This window comes from Parasteatoda tepidariorum, chromosome X2 (genome assembly GCF_043381705.1).
Source record: "Parasteatoda tepidariorum isolate YZ-2023 chromosome X2, CAS_Ptep_4.0, whole genome shotgun sequence".
NCBI classification, from domain to species: Eukaryota; Metazoa; Arthropoda; class Arachnida; order Araneae; family Theridiidae; genus Parasteatoda; species Parasteatoda tepidariorum.
This window is the reverse complement of record NC_092215.1, coordinates 34894934-34914860: the sequence shown is the minus strand read 5'-3', so window position 1 is coordinate 34914860 and position 19927 is coordinate 34894934. Positions and strand designations below refer to the sequence as shown.

Sequence of the window (19927 nt, the reverse complement as noted above, 5' to 3'; positions counted from 1 at the left end):
AGTTCTAATTTAGAGTTCTTTGTTTCACAAACAGTTTTTTTTTTTTCCTTTGTCTTGTGAGTTTTGATCATGATGCCTGTAAATCAAAAATTCCCGGGGGGAAACTAATCTGGATGCTTAATCATGGAAAAGTTGCTTAACACTTTTCCAAAACATTAAAAAAAAATCAAAGCATGTTTAACTGTTCAAATAAGATATTAAAGTCAGAGTGGGTAAAATTTTCAAAACTGCAGCATTTAAAATTTTAAAAAAGAAACATACGGGTGTACTATGTCTTAAAATACAATATTAACCTGAAGAATAAGAGATAAATATAGCCACTTCTACAAACTCTTCCGGATTTTCCGGAAGATTTTATTTTTATATTTAATGTGGTAGCAAAGTTTTTGCATTCATGCTTAATTCTTGATTTAACAAATTTGATTTATCATACTTTTAACTACCACTACATTTAAATAGTTTAAACATATATAATAAAAACCAACTGCAGAGATGCCAACTTGCTCCGGACAGCAAATATATATTTTAAAGTGGTAGTTTATCAATTGTGATTCTTGGTTTAATAAATTCAATTTAATAGATTTTTATCCACCACTATTTCTAAATAATTCGTAGGTTTATATAATTCACCACTTTACAGTAGTTTTCTCATGCTATACCATTTAAAAAGCAAACAAAAATAGCCAAATATTTGCAAAATTTAGTTTGTAGCTATTTACCGTTTTTTTAATTATTTTTACGCGTCCTGAGCAGTTGGCATCTCTGCAACTGGCTCATTATTTTATGGTTCAAGTGTTCACGAAAATGCAGAGATGCCAACTTGCTCCTCTGTGAAGCAAATGTATATATTCCAGTGGTAATGAAATTTGAATTATTTATTATTTTTAGCTTAGTATTTCTCATTTTAAGTAAATTTACCACCACTACTGATCGAAAATTCAAAATATCATATGAAATATATCTTTATCGCTGTTATCTTGTAGTGACATGCTTAAAGAGTAGGCGTAATTATCCCTTATTCTACAAGTTTTATTATTTAATTCACTACCAATTTATTAAAATTTTGTTAGAAAGTGGAGCAGTTGGCATCCCAGAAAGTGTTAAACATTTGCCCACAATTTCTATTTGATGGTCAGTTCACTATTACTTGAAAAAAAATCTTTGGAACAGCGCAAACGTTGGCATGTATAATAAATATATCTGCCAATTTTTAAACTTTCCGACGATGGTTTCACCCAGTGGTAGTAAATTTACAAATGAATTTCACTTATTGTATTACAGAAATGCACTCTACATTTTGTAGAGGTTAGAACACACACCAGTGAGATTATCATACATTGATATAGATGTATAATTTATTTCAATTCAGTAGAAATCAAAAATCAATTTAAATTAAATTTACAAATGCAAGGAAGAAGTAGATAGCATATATTTTGCTAACAATTTACATTTAGAAATAAAATTTCACCCAAAATGTGTAAAAAAAAAAAGTTGGCAGTTTTGAGCATATAAATAAAAAAGTATGCAGGAAAAAAATATAAATTCATTGAAGAAAGTACTTAGATGATTTTACTGTCTAATATAACCATAGATTATGACACAATAAAACAAAACCAAAATGAAATTAATTGTAAAATACATTACTTTATATGTCATAATAAGATTTCAACACAAAGTAAGTTGGAAAAAAGTGTAAAGTTAGTACAATTATTGCATCAGTAATCAATGTGAGATCCTTGTTTTCGATTACATTTATCAAACTAGCATTCATGGATACAGATAGAGTTAAAATGCTGGGTAGGGTATCAATTGATGCAATCAAGATATTGTTCCAAAATATCTTGATTGCATCAATCAAATCTAACTTGTTCTTGAATCGTCAGTCAGGTCGGTCAACATCTCTAACTAATCTGCTCCAAAGGATTTCCACCGGATTCAGATGTGGGCTACAAGATGGCCACTTAAGGGATTTAATTTCATTTGCGCTCATCCAGGATTTTGTTGAATAAGAAGTATGGATGGACGAATTGTCCAGTTGGAAGATATAGTCTCCGACCGGGTGCTATAAGAGGAGCAACAGACAATAAATTTTCTCCCTATATATCCTGATGCAGAAGTGAGTTCATTTTAGTTTAGATAAATGCAAGTTACATTGCCTGTTGCAAAAGCTGCCCAAACAATAACGGACCCACCACAGAATTGACTTTTGGAAAATAAATGTGTTTTATATATAAATTGCATCAATAAATAAATAAATAAAATCCATCTCTCTTTTTTAAGGAAACAATCTTGATGATGGACGGGAAAACAACAGCTTCCGTCTTGGTGAAGCTTTTAAAATGTTAGCAAAATTACCAAAAATTCTGAAAGCTATAGTTTTTAATTGTTTACCACTTTCTAACCTATTTTGCAAAAAGCGTAGTTGTTGGCAGCCCTGTAAATACTAAATTTTGCTGCTGGGCATTAAAGGGTTAATTGTTTCTTCGCTACCATTTACATTTTGTGAGCAGGAGGCAGCGAGTTCGAACCGGCACCCTTTAATCTGCAGGCTTTTGTTCTACCCTAGAGCTGTACCTCTGCACATTCTAACTGTTTATATAAATAAATAAATATATATATATATGTATATATAACGGACAACAAATACGGAATATCATGAACAATCATAGAAACCTGAAGTTTGACCACTTGATAACCCAATGCGGAGCATTGCTTTATTGGTCAGTTCAACTGAGAGATGTATGAGTAATTTTTTAATCTCCATATGTATATATATATGTGTGTGTGTATGTGTAATTTTGTTTTTTTAATATNGCATTATATATATATATATATATACATGTATTGATAGATTTTCCTTTGGCTATATTAATGTAATATTGGAAGGCATTATTTTGTGGATATAAATGTGTGAGTTGACGAAAAGATGAAAAGATTATATCTTTTTAGTTGTTTTCCGGCCTTTTTTTAAAAAAATTTAATTCTTTTTTCCCTGCTTACTTTGTATCTGCATATATATATATATATATATATATAAGATAAATACAAAGAAATAATAAAAATATTTTCTATAAGAGAAGGAAAAAGTTATTAAGAAAAAAAAACTAAATTTTTAAAATTTGAAAGAAAATCCGGAATACAAAGCAACCAAAAAGATATAATTTTTTCATCTTTTCGTCAACAACTCACGCAATTATATCCACAAGATAGAGCTTTCCAATACTGTATTAATATATTTATACAATAATACTGTATTAATAATATATACAGTTAGAAGGTGCAGAGGTACAGCTCTGTTGTAGAACAAAAGTCTACAGATTAATGGGTCCCGGGTTGAACTCGTAGCATCTAGCATCTTATAATTTTACCATCGATACCAACCCGAAAGTTTAAGATTCTCACAAAATGTAAAGTGGTAGCGAAGAAGCAATTAACCCTTTAATGCCCAGCCACAAAATGTAGTATTTTTTTCTTTCTTTGTTTATAAAAAATTGGAAACCTGGGCAGCACAGAAGGCCCATATCCCATACATCATGAAATAGTATAAAAAGTAAAAATAAAAGACAGTTTGAGTTCAGCAGTCTATGGGGTGGCTGTTACAGGGAGACAAGCACCTTGCTTGTATAAGTGAAAGAAAATGAAAATAATGAGAGCAACTTGCTGTAATCTGTGGATAGCTGTAGTTTGATTGTCAACGTGAAGTAACATAGGTCAGGATTTTAGTATTGGTAAAGTGAAAATGTAGTATATTTGCATGACCACCAACTACTACGCTTTTTGCAAAACATTTTATAAAGTGGTAGACAATTAAAAACTAAAGCTTTCAGAATTTTTGGTAATTTTTCCAACATTTTAAAAGCCTCATCGAGACGGAGGCAGCTCTTTTTCCATCCATCATTAAGATTGTTTCTTTAAAAAAGAGACATAGATTTTATTTATTGATACAATATACATTTTCAGGCTTGTTTTCAATTAAAGCTTATTAACCTTTTACAAATAGAACAGATAACACAATACAGCACGAAAATACATAAAGGGTAGCAGCGGTATTCGAACCCGTTACCTCCACGCTTCACATATGGTATGGCGGTCGATAACACTGGGCCAGAGAGGCTAAGGAGAGATGAAACAAAGTGGCGTTTTATATGAACTTTTTAATCATTTGACTCATTGGACGAAAAATAACCTTAAATCAAATTTACTAAGCAAAGAATAATACTTTATAACATAAACTTCAGCCCCGGTCTTTATGTAAAAATACCTACATGAAAAAATTGGCAGTATATATGGGTTTATACTAAGTAGATATTTCTTTAGTTACTTCCAATTTAATTTTTTAAAAAGGACTTGTGCTTAGTCTTCAAACCTAATATTATAATTATAATAACTTATAAATACAGAACTATGGTTTTTCTGCGAAATAAATCCAAATGATGAAACTTTTCAGTTAGCACTTTATTGCTTTTTCAGAAAATTAACCTTTCTTTTAAAGGAAAGCTAGACCATCAAGGGAGAAAGTTTATTTATACCAAGACGGAAAAGAGCAAACGATAAAAAGAAAATCATTTATAAATCATCTTATATTGTGATACTAGGAAGATTTCGATTAACTTGTAGTGAAGAAAAAACTTAGTGGTGGACTTAGTTGTAGATAAAGCTTAGAGGACTGTAAATTGAGAGGTCTACTGAAGCCGAGAGATTGACAAAGTCATTTAATTATTATTTTAAACCTTTGCACTCCGATGTCACATCTCAGGCGCCGCCAACAGTTATCACTCCAAAATGAAAATTTTTATATCTTAAGACATAATAGGTCCCTATAAAAAGAAAATTAAAATTAAATAAAAATATACATATAAATAAATTTCAAAAATATGTGCTCTACTTTGATTTAATTTTCCTTAGTTTTTTTCTTAGTTTTAATAAAGTTTATTAATTTTTTCAATTCAGATTTCAAGATTTTGGTTATTCGATCAATAAATTATCACTGTGAAATTCTCCAAAAATTTTTTTATAAAAGTACTGATTTCAAAATTCGTTTATTTTCCTGAAATAAAATTATTAAAGTTAAATTCAGTCATTATTCAGTTAATATAGCATTTTTAAGTATTTTTCTTTCCTAATGATAAATTAAAAATTTTGAAAATTAAAAAAAAAACCTATACACATTTAAAATAGTAGACATTTAACGAGAAACATTTCTACAAATCGAATGAAACTTATAAAATTATAGCAAATGAAACGTAACGGAATATGTAACGATGAAGGCACAAAGCATGATTTTAATGACCATTTTCAACGTTCATGAAAGGCGAAATTGACAGGTTCTCTTTTTAATACAAATTTCGACACTTCTAAATGTTTTTGTTTGATTTTCATTTCAACGAATACCAAAAACAACGAATTACAATATTGAAATGACGTGTCACCCTACTGTGGTATAAAATTATAAATCAATTTTTAAATTTAGAAGCTATATGTAATTTAAAATTGCATTAAAAACAGTAACTGAATTAAGTATTACTGAAATTAAAATTATATTTTAATCATTCCAGTTGCGAGAAGTACTATTTACAGGAGGAGAAAATAATGGAGATGAGAAATATTGTCAATATGGAAGAGGCATCTTCTCTGAATGGAATATTCATAATCTCAAAATAAAGTAAAAGTTGTTTTTTAAGAATATTGTACTTAAGCAGCCGGTACGCCTTCATTTAATCTCTAGTGAGTGGCAACGTATCTGATATTGATTGTTTTAAAATGTCGCTTGACTGTAGTTTCGTTTTCTGAGATCCGAAAATTTGAAAGATATTTACGTTTGCAATTCTTATTTAAAATATGTATACTAGACGGCAAAACAAGTCAGTAGGGAGCAAATCAGCAGTAGATGCAAATAAAGATGTGGAAACTCTCCGATCTGAGATTGAGAATGAACAGAGAATGACGTATGTATGGTGCATTAAACATATATTATACTTAGCGCTGTTAATTTCTAAAATATAAAATGTCTTCATCATTCTCTTTTGTGTTGTAATAAAACCAATATCTTTCAAAATTTTCATACTTATTATTCCTTTAGCTTTCCATCATTATACGCCCAGCATAATAGACAGTCGAGATCTATTTTAAACTTAGCTGACCGATTAATTTTCCTAATCGATTTTATTTAATTAAACTTTCTTCGTGTTACGCTGCTCACAAATAAGTATTAAGCAAATTTATTTGCATTTATTTCTTCTTTTAAGTTAAGTTATTAAATATATTCACCGTTTTCTTTGTTTTTTTTTTAAATTTAGGTACATTTCATTATTTTCAACACTTGAAAAATTTTTAGGTCAATTAATGTTCATATTTTTTTTCCTGGGCAATGTTGATTACGTTCAGCAGTCTCAAGAAAAACAGCAGATCAGAAAAGAATCGTTTATATAAAAAATGTGTTGTATAATATTTATTTATATATATATATATATATATATTTTTCCAATACATTAAAGTGATTGTGTGAATTTTAAGGAGTTACAAGAGGTTAAATCTATCATCTATCTGGTATGTTTAAAGTGATGTAATAATTGTAAATTTTAAATATTAAAATCGAATTGAATAAAACATATTCATTATTGCATTTATTTGTTCTGTTTTAAATTTTAAAAGTTTCTACCTAATTAATAACCTTTAATTACCTATCTAAATAGTTAGAAATTATTTATTAACATTAGTAATTATTTATATTAATATGATGTTTTAATGTTAGCAAATGATACAATTATTATTGAATATTTTGAATGTTGATTTTAAATATTTTATTTTGATTTCATTACTTTAAGGAAAAAATTTAATGTAATCATTTTTAATGGAATTCTCTTCAGCGAAATGTTAGATTTGTCTATCGAAGAACTGCAAAGAACTGTTGATGCATTAGAGCAACAAGTGGATCATACTGATATAGCTGATGGTATTAATTATATATCATGCACTAAATGCACACTTTATTATGATTCACATATGCTGCTGTTGCTGGCACTTTTTCAGCTTATATGTTTTTCTTTAAAAATATCAGTTGCTAGAAGTTTCTTTACTTGTACAAAAGTCTTTAATACTAGCTGCACATTTTGCTATGATTTGCATTTACTGTTAGTTGCAATTATGAATCTATTATCTTCAAATTAACAAAATTTCTTAAAAGTTTTCCTACTTTATGATTTTTTCCTATCAGTTATATAACTCAACCCATCATAAAACCAATATTTAAGAATTTTAACCAAATGAAAACTGAAGAAATCTTTATCTATTAATATTTTGCCTAGATTGGCCCTACTATTTCAGATGTCTTATAGTAATTACTCAGCCTGTATTGATATCAGCCTATATAGATTTATCTGAACCTATATTTTTCAACTACTGTTTTGTCTACCATATCTGTCTATAGTTGACCAAGCTTATTTTGGGCCATTGGAGTAGATTTTTTTTTAATGAAACCATTTATAATTTAAAACAAACCTTGTTTGCAGGTGTTTTTTTTTTCAAGTATTATTAATATTCACCTTCAATACTATTCATAGCTTGTTCCTCTCGATGAAGCTTGTTTTTCTTTGACTGTTCTTGTCTTTTCAACAATTCTCTTGTTCAAAACAAGCGTGTTGATTAAAAGCAGCATAAATATTTACTGATCCTAAACATTTACAATTCATAATGATAATTAAATGTAACAAGAGGATGTAAAAGAAAAATTACATATATAATATTTTAGACCAGATTGTGAATGTTAAAAATAAGTTGTTTTTTCTTATTTTTTTCTTGAAATAAGAGAAAGAGATTTGTTCGTTTTGATTGTTAAAAAGTGTCCAGGAAATAGACGTTTCTGGTAGATGGTACTTTGTTTATGCTACTTTGTAGTATACTTCCAACTGAAAAGCTGTTTCTAATTTATTGCGTCTGTTCATTAGAGAGAATTTAAGCAAAATAACTGAATATGTAATCATCAAAACAAAGTAAACAAAAGTATGGATGTAAGATCTATCTGTGTAGCTGATAATGTAGTAGAATATTATGTGAATCTTGATTTATTTTCGAAATATTGTGGAGCTTGTTCTACATAAAAGTACAACCTCTTTCCAAAAAGTAAGGCTAGGATCAATTTAAAAGTGATCTTTACTTTTAGATTGCTAATTATTTTCTAACTGTGTTTCTAAAAAATCTATCTTTTTTATACAAGAAAAAAATATTTTTTCTAAAAATTGCATTTGAATTTAGGTAATTAGCTTTATTTATGTTTTTATTGCATAATAATTAAGTTCATGTTCTAGATTATTTGCACATTGTATTTACACAGTTGCAATTACTTTTTACTGGGTCAATAAGAATGCATTCAAGTAAATAAATAAATAAATATGATTGAATAGCTTTCTTGCATGAAGATCATGAAGATACAACAGTAATAATTTCTAAAAAAAGTGTTAAAGTGATAAGTAATGATTAATGAATCAGGCTTCAGACTAGCACACCAAATAGTGACAGAATTAAAATTTTGATTAATTGTTACTATCTTGAAATTCATTACATTACTTGTTTTTAATGTTTGTTTTATGATAAGATTTTCAGTGAAATAATTTTTTTTATGGAGCTAGATCCTACAATGGCACTTGACTTATTAATCATTGTTATTCATAACATTTCTGTTCTTAGTCTTGGATATCCTGGTTAAAATTTTTATTATTATCTATTCTAACATCATGTAACTATTTCTTTTTCTCTCTTTGTTTTGCTTCTTAAATTCATTGGTTTCAAATTCAAAATTTTCTCAAATCCTTATTTTCACTACATTTATCTACATGGTCCAGCCATGTAGATAAAAATAGTGAGTGCATTTCAGTTTTCTATTTAATTAAATTGCAGAATTATCTATTGTTTCTTATTCACGATATATATATTTCATTTATGTATTCTAGTGTATTTCTTGAAAATTTTTTCCACATTAACACTAACTTGCATATATATAAAGTTCCAACATCAAATAAATCGTATAGGCCTCATAAGATAACCCCTCTCATTTTAAACCTATTGACTTCAAAATAGCAATTTTCATGCATTTGCCTAAACATTCCTATAAAAAAAATTTTTTTTTTTCTTCTTTAATATATCATCAAATCATAATATAAATTCTATTCTGAACCATTCATTAGCAACTCAGCAATAGAATTTGTACAAATAGTTCTAGAGCTTTGAAGAATTAGGGCTTTTATCTTACCAAAAATGATCAAATTAAAGCTAAATTGTTAAATAAATTAAAATATATCACAAAGGTCTGATGAGCCATAACTATTTAAAATAAATTTTAATTAGATCACTGCTGTGCAAAATTTATGGACAAAGCTGCCAGTGAAACAAACAGGACGGAAGACATATGAGGAGACCAATTACGGTCAGGTATGATAGGGCATAACTATACGTGCAGCATGTCAATGTGGGTGTGGGTTAGAAGGATATAAAGAACATAGGCAGCATACACTTAGCATTTCTGTGCTAGCTACTACACTCTGTACAGTAATTTAAACAAAGTCAAGTTAATGTTTTGGTGTGATATGTCCTACATATTATCCTGTAAACAACATCTGGATGTCTTCATATGAGGTCAAATCATTGGAAAGTCAGAGGAAGATCGAAGTGTGACTAAAGTAGCTGTGAAATTCAGTTTCACCCACAGCTTCATTTCAAAAGTTTAAAGAGCATCTCACATAGCTGTCTGGGAGATTTGTAGTGGTCATTCATTCAATCTCAATGCATCCTACATATTATCCTACTGGTTAAAAGGAATAAACATTAGATAACTAAAGATTTTTTAAAGCACATGCCTGGGATTACTTACTGAAGGACAGATAATGTGCTTTACTGTGACTAGAATAGGGCATAATGATTATCTATTTACCTGATGTCCAATACTGTGTGTGCTATTAAAGTCTGCTTATTGGAGGTAGCATATTCTGTGGTACCAGGAATACCAGAACTGGAGAGATGCATGATGGAATGGATGATGAATGTGCATAGATAAAAGCAGATTTAGATTGATTACCGACTGTGGGCATGTACTCATCATGAAAAATGCATGCCAATAACCCCTCCTACATCATTGAAGAGGACATGTATGGATGATATGGTGTTCTCATTTGAAGTCAATAAGTTAATTTTTATTTTAATCTTTTTCTGTGATTTTAAAATAATATCTTATTTTTTTTACGCAAAATACTAATAAGTTAGTATCTACTGTTACTTATTCTTTTAAAGTCCTCTGGAAAAAAATGGGGCAAATGTCAAAATTCATAATATTGCTGTAACAAATGTTTGTTATTGTGATGTCATTCAATCCAATATCTTTGGTCCCTTGAAATTTGTTATTGCAAGATTCAAGTGTAGTTTTGATTTGAGATTTAAATAAAGAAGAAAAAAAATTAGTTATTACTTTCAAATTCAAGCTTTAATCATTACTCAGTAAAATCATGAATACACTTCTGCCCTATTTAGTGCACAATCATTGCAATTTGACATTAAGTTATTGTGTTTATAATTATTATCGTTTCAGTTTTTTTCTTTTAAAAATTATTGATGATATGCAACAAACAAATATTTAACTAAATTTTAGAGTAATATTTTTTTTTATATTTCTTGTTTTACAGAGAGAACAACCATTCATGTCATGCCAAAATAGGCATTTTATCATTTATAAATTAAATTTATATTTCATTTAATCTTACCAATAAATAGCTATCATATTTGTGCTAAAATCACTTTCTATAAATACTCTTTCTTTAACTGCTTAGTTTACTTATATAAATATTTGAGGTGTTAAAATATAAAGATTTACTACAATGTTTTACCTTTATAAAATATTATTTATTTCACACCTCCTGCACATCTTAAATTTTCATATCTTATATAAAGGAAAATTATAACCTTAACAATAATTAATAACTGTCTAGCTAAATCATAGACTCCTTTCTCATTTTTGGTAAAGTGTTTTGAAGTTTCCTTTTACCACCACCATTTTGATTCTGCATTGGTTGGGAGTGCTCTGAGGGGCTTAGGCTCTATCACATTCACTTTCCTGTTCCGTTTCATAAAAGAACATTTTATATTGTAATTCATTCAAAATTTTAGGCAAAGTGGTTTTAAAAAAAGATTAAAGATAATCTTTATATCCAATTGATTGTGAAAACTGTGAGTATTCTTTGAGCCAGAATGAATAGAATAATATGAAAATTTGTCTCCCCTGCATAAAGCATTCACATTTAAAATAATAATGAATTTCCTTTATATATTTTGTTGAAATTATTTATAATTTCTATATTTGAAGTAGTTTAATTATTAATTATAACAGATTGAAGTAGTGAAAAACACTTTGTATTATAGTTAAAATTTATTTAGATTTTACTCTTGTTATGTAATATTTTTAACTGTTGAAAAGAATAAATTTATGTAGTTAACAATCAATTTGTTTACAGAGGATGAGTGGAAAGTTAGGTACTATACTCAAGTGGAGGTCAATGAACAGTTGGAGAGACAAAGAGATTGGCTGATGGAAAGGGTTGAAGCTGCTAGAAATCAAAGCCAAGAAGGTATTTCTCTGATTTCATTATGAAATTTTAAGGTTCTCTTAAGTAGTTTAAATTAACTTATTTAGACTATGAATGAATTTTCTTATTCTTGAGTACTATTACGGGGGAACACCACTGAGAAATTTTCAAACTAGCTTTTTTTCCCTCACATATTTGATTCATTTTCTTATTTCTAAGTGTATGAATTGAAGCTGAAAGAATGAGGATAGCAATGCTTTTTCATTAGAGTGTGCAGGGTTGAAAGGTTTTTTTATTAACTTTAAATGGTTAGTTATCAAAAAGTCTCACTTAATAAACAATATTATAACTCCTTCCATTTTTTTTTCGATTTATTTAAAATATGAATAGTACATATTTATAACTAATGTAGTTTCTGCAAGAAAAAATCCTATCTGCAACAAAAACTTATCAGAATTCTATGAATGATCAAAATTAAAAATAGAATCTATTCATTATTTTACTATGGAATAGGGAACAAATGAAGACCGCAATGTTCAAGTTCCCGTAACTTTTTAGTCTCAATCTTTAATATATAATCCCCATCTTTATTTATAACCTGGATGCACATAGAATCACAAATATTTTTGTGAAAAAATGCCCAGAGTTTGTAAAGTTTAAGGAGCTCTGCTTTAGATCATTATTATTTTTTTAAACTTAAAATTATTAATATCAAAAGATTTATAGTATATTATAAATATATCTCCTAAATACTATGTAGCACAAATCCAGATTTGCGTGAATCTTTCAGACCAGAATATAATTCATTATCACCTCAGTTATTTATTAATCAATGTTAACAATTCTTTCAAATTATGCTACAGATATAACTATTTCTCTCTCTCTCTCTCTTTCTTTTTAATCCCCATTTAGACTTGGTGAATTCTTAACACAATTAAAAATAATAATCTCATGAGATTCAATTGTCAAATAGTGAATATCTGTTTCATATAAAAACCGAACAGATATTAAAAATTGTTAAAATAAATGTCTGTGGTTGTTACAAATGATAGAATTAATAAAAAAATTTCAAATTTTAATTGAAAAATAAGCGAAACTATATTGTTATATTCTCATTTTTAGGTGTTTCTGCTTTGCTAGCTGAACTTGATCTTGATAGCCTAACTGAGGTAAAATATAAATCTTTCTAAGTATGCATTGCAAAAAGCTTTATTTCTATCTTCAGTTTTTGTAAACATTTTAGACATTCAGTTCACCTATGGCTTAAAAGTTCTTTACAAAAATTAGCTGCCAAATCGTAAACTTACTGACGTTCTTAACTAGTGAAAAATAATATTTTGGGTTTAAGGGTCAAACTTTTAAAAGTGATTTATAAGTGAGTTAAATGTAAATATGTTTAATAGTTTAATCTGAGGATTGTGGGTAGATTTTAAAAATAATATTTTTTTGATTATATTGATTATTTTTATTAATTGCATTGCAAAGAATTCTAAAAAAGAAAAATTCTTACAAATTAAAGGTAAAGGTTTAAATTCAATTTAATTATAAGAAAATAAAAAAGTCTATTTAATAAGTTATCTTTGTATTATATTTTCCATTAAATTCACTATTTCGCTATTATTCAAATTTCGGGATGTTTGTAATCCTGTTCCAACTAATTTCAAGATCCTATGACTATTTAAATCATGGAGAATATATTTACTATTTGATAGTACTTTCTCTGAATTTTGAATATAAAGAGGTTCAAGTATGAAATTATTGTACAAATTTTAAAAATATATGATATTAACTTTAAATTTTTAATAGGAAATATTGTCTCAATAACTTTTTATCAAATATATATGTGCTGCAGGACGAAGGAAACAATGCAGTTAATTTTTTTTTTCAGTTATTCATTTTTAAAAATTTAGTTTTGATTAAATTTGTTGTTCTCATAGCATGTATTTTCACCTGCCAAATTGACAAACTTGAATACCGATTAATTTAAAAGCTATAAGCTAATAAAAATATCTCATATTACACAAGAAAATACTATTCATAAGTTTTAACTTAATTTTCCCATAAGCTTGAAAATATCCTACCTTATTATTTAAAAAAAAAAATGATATACATGTAAATTTATTTTTAAATGTAGTATATGTATGATTTTATTACTATTATTGGCATTTCAGAGTCAACTTCTACGTTATTTGAAGCAATTGGAAAAAGACAGGAATTCATTATATAATGAGTTACGAGATAAAGAATGGAAACTTGATCAAGAATCCAAGGTGGGATTTTACAAATACTCTTTATCATTAAGTATTTTCAGTAGTTTTTAACATGTTCAAAGTATTTATCAGTATTTTTACTATTTTTCTAGACATTCCATAAGTTCAATGATACCAGGAAAGCCTACATGACAGAAATTACTGAAGCAATGCTTAACTTGGAAGCTATGAAAAGTCGTCTTAGGATGTTTGAAGGAAGTGAAAATGGATCAATCGCTAAGTGTCCTCGTCATTTAAAATATTTGTACGATTCTAATAATCCTACTTTCTCAAAGCTCTCATAAGACCATGGGATCCAATTATCTCATGCATCATTTTTTAGAGTATGAAATTTAATGAACTTCACTCGAAACTGATCAATTTTTACTTTAAAATATAGGAAAATCATAAATATATTTTCCATTTTAAAACCTATATGAGACAATTTCTGATTGATAAAAAAATTCTCTGTTGCAAACAAACTCTTTTTAATTTGGAGACTTCTCTTATCAACTTCGTATACTTAAAATATAATGTGCGTAGAACAAGTTTTATTGTAGTCTTCAAATTATTAAAAGTTAAACAAAAAAAATGAAAAAGCAACTAACAAAGCATGTTTTTGGTATTTTAAAATAAGCCATATTCTGCATAGAATTAAATGTAAATAGTTTCAAATAATTTATTTAAATTTGTTAAAGCTCCAACATTTTATGAAATTATATTATCAATATTATAAAGTATCAGATTTTAGTTAAAGTATCAAATCATATTGTTTAATTTTACTGAATATCAAAACATACGACAAAAACATTCGTTTTTTATAAAAATGTCCATATCTCCATAAATATTTAAGCTTGGTATATGAAATTTTGTTAAATTACTGCAAATAACAACCAAAATAGTAATTTAAGTTACAAGACTTACTATATTTTCTGACAGAGTGTTCAAACATGCTTGTTTTTCATTTATAATCTATTACCGTTTTTCACACCTCAGTAAGCCTTAAACTTTATTGATAAGTATGAGAAATACCATGAACCAAACACTTATAAAATAATCCTCTTAGTATTTTTTGAGAAATTTAAAAAAAAATTTCAACAATTGAAAGTGTCTCTTCCATTATTATGTAATGTAAGTTACTCATAAAGATAACAGCAAAGTAATTTTTCTACATAACCTTCGCAAATGTCTTTAATCCCTTTATTAACACTTTTCTATTATCATTTCTATACTATGAAAGAAAATGTCATATTATGAAATCAAATGCAAACTACTTATTTAACACATTGCATGTTGACATAATATTAATAGCTAACAGATATGTGATCATTTTTTTAATTAACAAATTTTCACTTATAACTTATTCAAAATGTTATAAGTGAACTGTTATGATAGGTATTGACAACAAAAGTTAAACCATTTTTTTAAAACTTACTTATAATTAACTTTTATTCTTATAATTATGCTTATAAGTTTTAAATTTTGATATTTTTTTGGCCTAACTTACAAAGGTTATTAGTCTGAAAATGAATAAGTCAACAAGAATTCTGTTTAAAATTCTCCTGTAAATATTTTAAACAACTTTATCTCTAAAAATTAATACTAAAATTACTATGAGATATTTGCAACTTTTATGTTGTTTTTTAATGAAACAAATATGTTATAAAATTAATCCATTTTCAAACAAAGTATTTTTCTTTTCAGAAATATTTTACCGGATCAAAGAGTCATTGATCCCAGAAAAGGACCAATTAAAAAAACTGCAGCAGTTAGAAGCCTTCCAAAACTTAATACAGCCGATAAAGATTTTAATGATGACGATGATTTATTGGATAAGCAGAGTAAAAAGTCTGCAGAATTCTAACATTGCAATTTGTTTTTAATTTAGATGATTTATCTCCATTAGTTGTAAGAATCTTATTTGCCTGTATAGGTTTTTAAAGTCTTTCAAGTCTTTACTGTAATACTCATCTCTTGCACAAATAAAAACATATTGTTCATTATACTTGGTTGGTTTATTTAGATATTTAATTAACGTAAAAATGATTGAGAGATTTATTTAATCAAAAGGTGATATCTTAGAAACTGTTGAAGAAAAAGCACCCGAATAACTTAATTATAGAAGCTAAGTTGGTTATTTACCAGTGCTAGTAGCGCAAGTGCAGATAATTCTAATAATAGAATCATTTATGAAAATATAGGAACAATTTTTCACAATTAACTAAAAGTTTTACAAATATGATTATTTTCACAAGAAATATATAATTAACATTAATCAAAAATTTCCAACAGCCAAAGTGATGAATTTTTTAAACTATCTTTTTTTATTACTGAACCATGTTTATGTAGCAATAAATGACTACATGAAGCCTTTTAATTCATGGACTGAATATTTTTATGAAGAGTAATATATTTCTAGCTTTAAAATATCAAAAAATTTCTTTATGACCTCAGTTTAAAAATTTTGTTGGTATGTTATAAAATCATTTTCTTTTAAACTTAACCAGTTTAGTGTTATGTACTCTTTTAGGAGCAATAAGGCAGCTTTTATTCATTTATGAAACATACATGTGAAAAAATTTTCCATTGGCCAATAACAAGTTTGTGTGATATGAGAAAAACATAGATGAAGAAAACATGTTCAAGATATTGAATAAATTAAGAAAGTTATTGAAAAAAAAAGATTCTTAATCTTGACAAGAAACAATGTTTCAAATACAAATGCTGTTTGCATGAGAACTGGAGGTTTCAATAAATAGAGCAAAAACATAGAATGTAAGATTAGTTTTTAATATTTTAAAAATTAATCAAAATATCAAATCATATTTCAACTTTGATTTTATGAAAAATTGGGATAAATATATTGCGTTTAATGTATTAAGGGAATACAAACTTAATGTTTTTAAAATTGTGAACAAAATGTTTTCCTCATTTAAATTATTTACTTTCAAAAATCAACTAATGCATATTACCAGTATTTTAAAAACAAAGCTCTACTTTTTAAAAATCTAAACAGATGTAAATACATATTTCACATTCAATGACTGTAACCATTAACTAATAAGATGACAAATACTTTTCTTCAAATACTGTATACAACTAATTATTTAAGTTAATCTCTTGGAAAAATGACTTAGAAAACATTGATAATATATAACTGTTAATTTTAAAATAGAATAAGTTACACACGAGTTACTTAGGAAGCAATGCAGTGAAGTGTATTTTTACATATATATATATTTTAGTTTAATAGGACTTTTTTATATTCCCTGAAGTAAAAAATAAATAATTAAAGACAGAAAATAGGAGTGATTGTAATATATGGCTGAGAAATGTGCTTTGTAACAATACAAAGACAAATGGAGGATTTGGGATTTAAAAAGAATAGCAGTAATATTTATTTTGTATTATAATAGCAGTCATATTATAGAAAATTCTTCAAACATTTATGGGCCAAATGCTTAACGATAACCCTATTTTCATCTATACATTTTAACAAATAAAGAAATCGAATTTATACAGCAGGTTTCCTTAAGGCTATTAAATTATCATTTTAGTGTTATTTTATGGAAGATTTGTATATCTCTTTGAAACTCAGTAATAATTTTTCCCCATAGTTTTAATCGACTTCTAAAAGCAAAACAAAAATATTATAATTTTAAAAAGTTTATTACAATCCACAAGATATTTTAAATTTGTTCAATGCTACTAGTTTTTAATTTTAAAAAAATTGGGTATTTATTAATTAAATTTTTTTCTTTTGATGACAAATATTTCAGCTGATGTTCAATAGAAAATTGAAATGTACACATTTTCAATTTCTAAATGAGCTATCTAATTAAACATGCAAAAGCATAACTTTAAAGAAAGATGTGCAAAAAGAAAAAGTTCAAATTACTGAATAAATTTAATTTCTCAATACACAGATATTAACAAAAATGTTAGTTTAATTAAGTTTGATTTTTGAGATGAAACCTAAAGTTATAGATTTGATTTAATAATACAAAACATATTGGTGCATAGCTGCTAACTTGTGTGGTTGTTAAAGAATTTTTTTAGTTTAGCAACACGAGTGTTTTAATGTATAAATCTTGGTCGATAAATTTTCAAAACAAATTACCACCACAACAAATCAGTAATTCAAACATGTATATATAAGGTCTATTAATTTGGCAATGTGATTAAATGTTAAGCTTTATTTTTAGCAAATAAATCCTACTTTATTTTATGTACCACTGCTTAGCTATATCTTTTCCAAGGACAAAACATACACCAACTGTACATGGATGACTTCTAATTGTGAATGATGGTAATTAAATCATATGAATAAAGATATAAAATTTCAAATTGACAGAGCTCTTGACTCTCAGATATATTAAAAGATGTAGATTAGAATACTAAAAAGGTTTGATGAATCAATTTGGTAAGAGTATTTTGTTGACATTCAGAATAAAATTTTTACAAGGCATGACCTTAACAATAAATAGCATAGCATGAATAGGAAAAAATCCAGTAGATTTTAGGAAATAACATAAAATTTAAGATAATTGTTGCATAATGTACTAAATATTTTACACATAGGAAATTTTAGGGGCTTTTATAGTCATCAAAATAGAAAATCTGCAATATTTTCCAGTTATGATTGACATTAAATGAACTTGAAATGTTAAACTTTATGTTTACTCTTAATTTCAAATATTAATAAGCATTTAAATCATCAAAGATAGTTAAATGGTTATTTTAATTAATTTGAAACGATAGTTCTGAATAAAACTGAACATTTTAGAACAAAAAAAAGGGGTTAAACTGATTTCTATAAATGAGATTTGCTTCATTATGTATTAGTAATACTTATTTAAATATTCAAGCTATCAAGTAATAGTCTTTCCAAACATTCTATTTCAATAGGGATTTTTTTAGGAAACTTACTCAATTTTATGGAATTTTCTAAAATGTATAAAAACCAGAATTTTAATTAAACAGGTAAACCTGCAGAAACTAGCAAAATCCAGTAGTCTACTGGAAAGTCCTGTGTATACAATAGTTATTGAGATATTTTGTGACTGAAATATAAAATAGAATAAAAAAATACATGTCTTAAGCAAGATAACTCCTGGTCTAATTCACTGTAGTTCAGTTATACTATTTGCTTCAGTTGGCTACCATTTATAACTCTTATTTATATTTCTGTTATTTTGTAACAGCTTATCATTAATTTTATAATGTTACTATTAATTCCATGCCTGTTATGATAAAAAAGAAATGGTACTGGTACCTAGAAATTTGAGCTTTTGTTTACTTTTGAATTAACACATTAGATCTAAAAAGGTATGAGACTTTTCTTCATATTATTAATTTTCAACAAAAACTACCAAAATTTATTCGCCAATTTTAAGACAAGTTTGCTTTTTAGAAAAGCCCTTATAATATGCTTATAAAATTGACCTGTATAAGTTATACAGCTTTGTTTAGGATATTAAAAATAACTTATCTAAATTTCAGAAAAAATACAAAATACTAAATTTTTAGGAGGTCAAACAATCAACATCTGAACAATGAAACATGATTTTTGTTGAAAAAAAAAAAGAATGATCTATGGGTGATTCTCACGAAACATGAAATTCACTGTCCCTTGCTCCAAGATCTAATACTAAAAGAACTTTTTCGTTAAAAAAATTAATAAATTGCATTGCTGTTAGCATTTTAAAATGGCTTTGCACTAGCATTGACTGTTTTGTATACTTAAAAAATTTAATTGAATATCAAAATGTCATGTCCCAAACAATATTTCCAATAATAACTAGCTTCAAAACTTCCCATACATTTTTCAAAATCTAATTTTGTTTATCTTATCCTATGTAAGCATTTCTAGAATATACGCAGAGAGTATTGATTACTAAAACTTCGTTTAAAATAATTTTTTCTGTTAATAATTTGTTTGTCCCATGAAAATCTGTCATTTTCCTGGCTACTTTTATTTAGTGATTTATAACCAAAATAGATAGAGCCAGGAATCAATATCTTATGTTAATAGATTGATTAGATACCCTCCTATCTGAACATGTCTTGTTGCATGAATAAAGAACCAATTTTCTGGCTCAAAATCTATTTCAA

At 26.9% G+C, this 19927-nt stretch overlaps 1 protein-coding gene and 1 long non-coding RNA gene across 3 annotated transcripts in view; one reads left to right on the top strand and one right to left on the bottom strand.

The window, feature by feature from the left end:
- Positions 1–19927, bottom strand: part of LOC139427292 (uncharacterized) — a 297439-nt gene that overhangs the window by 211329 nt on the left and 66183 nt on the right. The window lies entirely within an intron of this gene.
- LOC107455893 (coiled-coil domain-containing protein 169) lies at positions 5730–15816 on the top strand. Of its 2 annotated transcripts, none has more exons than XM_043039727.2 (7): positions 5730–5945; positions 6867–6952; positions 11493–11606; positions 12687–12733; positions 13736–13834; positions 13927–14157; positions 15518–15655. In XM_043039727.2, exons 1-6 carry the CDS (start codon positions 5839–5841, stop codon positions 14116–14118), a joined length of 645 nt encoding a protein of 214 aa, XP_042895661.1. In that variant the 5' UTR covers positions 5730–5838; the 3' UTR covers positions 14119–14157; positions 15518–15655. The 2 variants fall into 2 exon arrangements, with proteins under 2 accessions (XP_042895661.1, XP_015929104.1); XM_016073618.4 differs by having other exon boundaries at positions 5732–5945; positions 13927–14078; positions 15518–15816.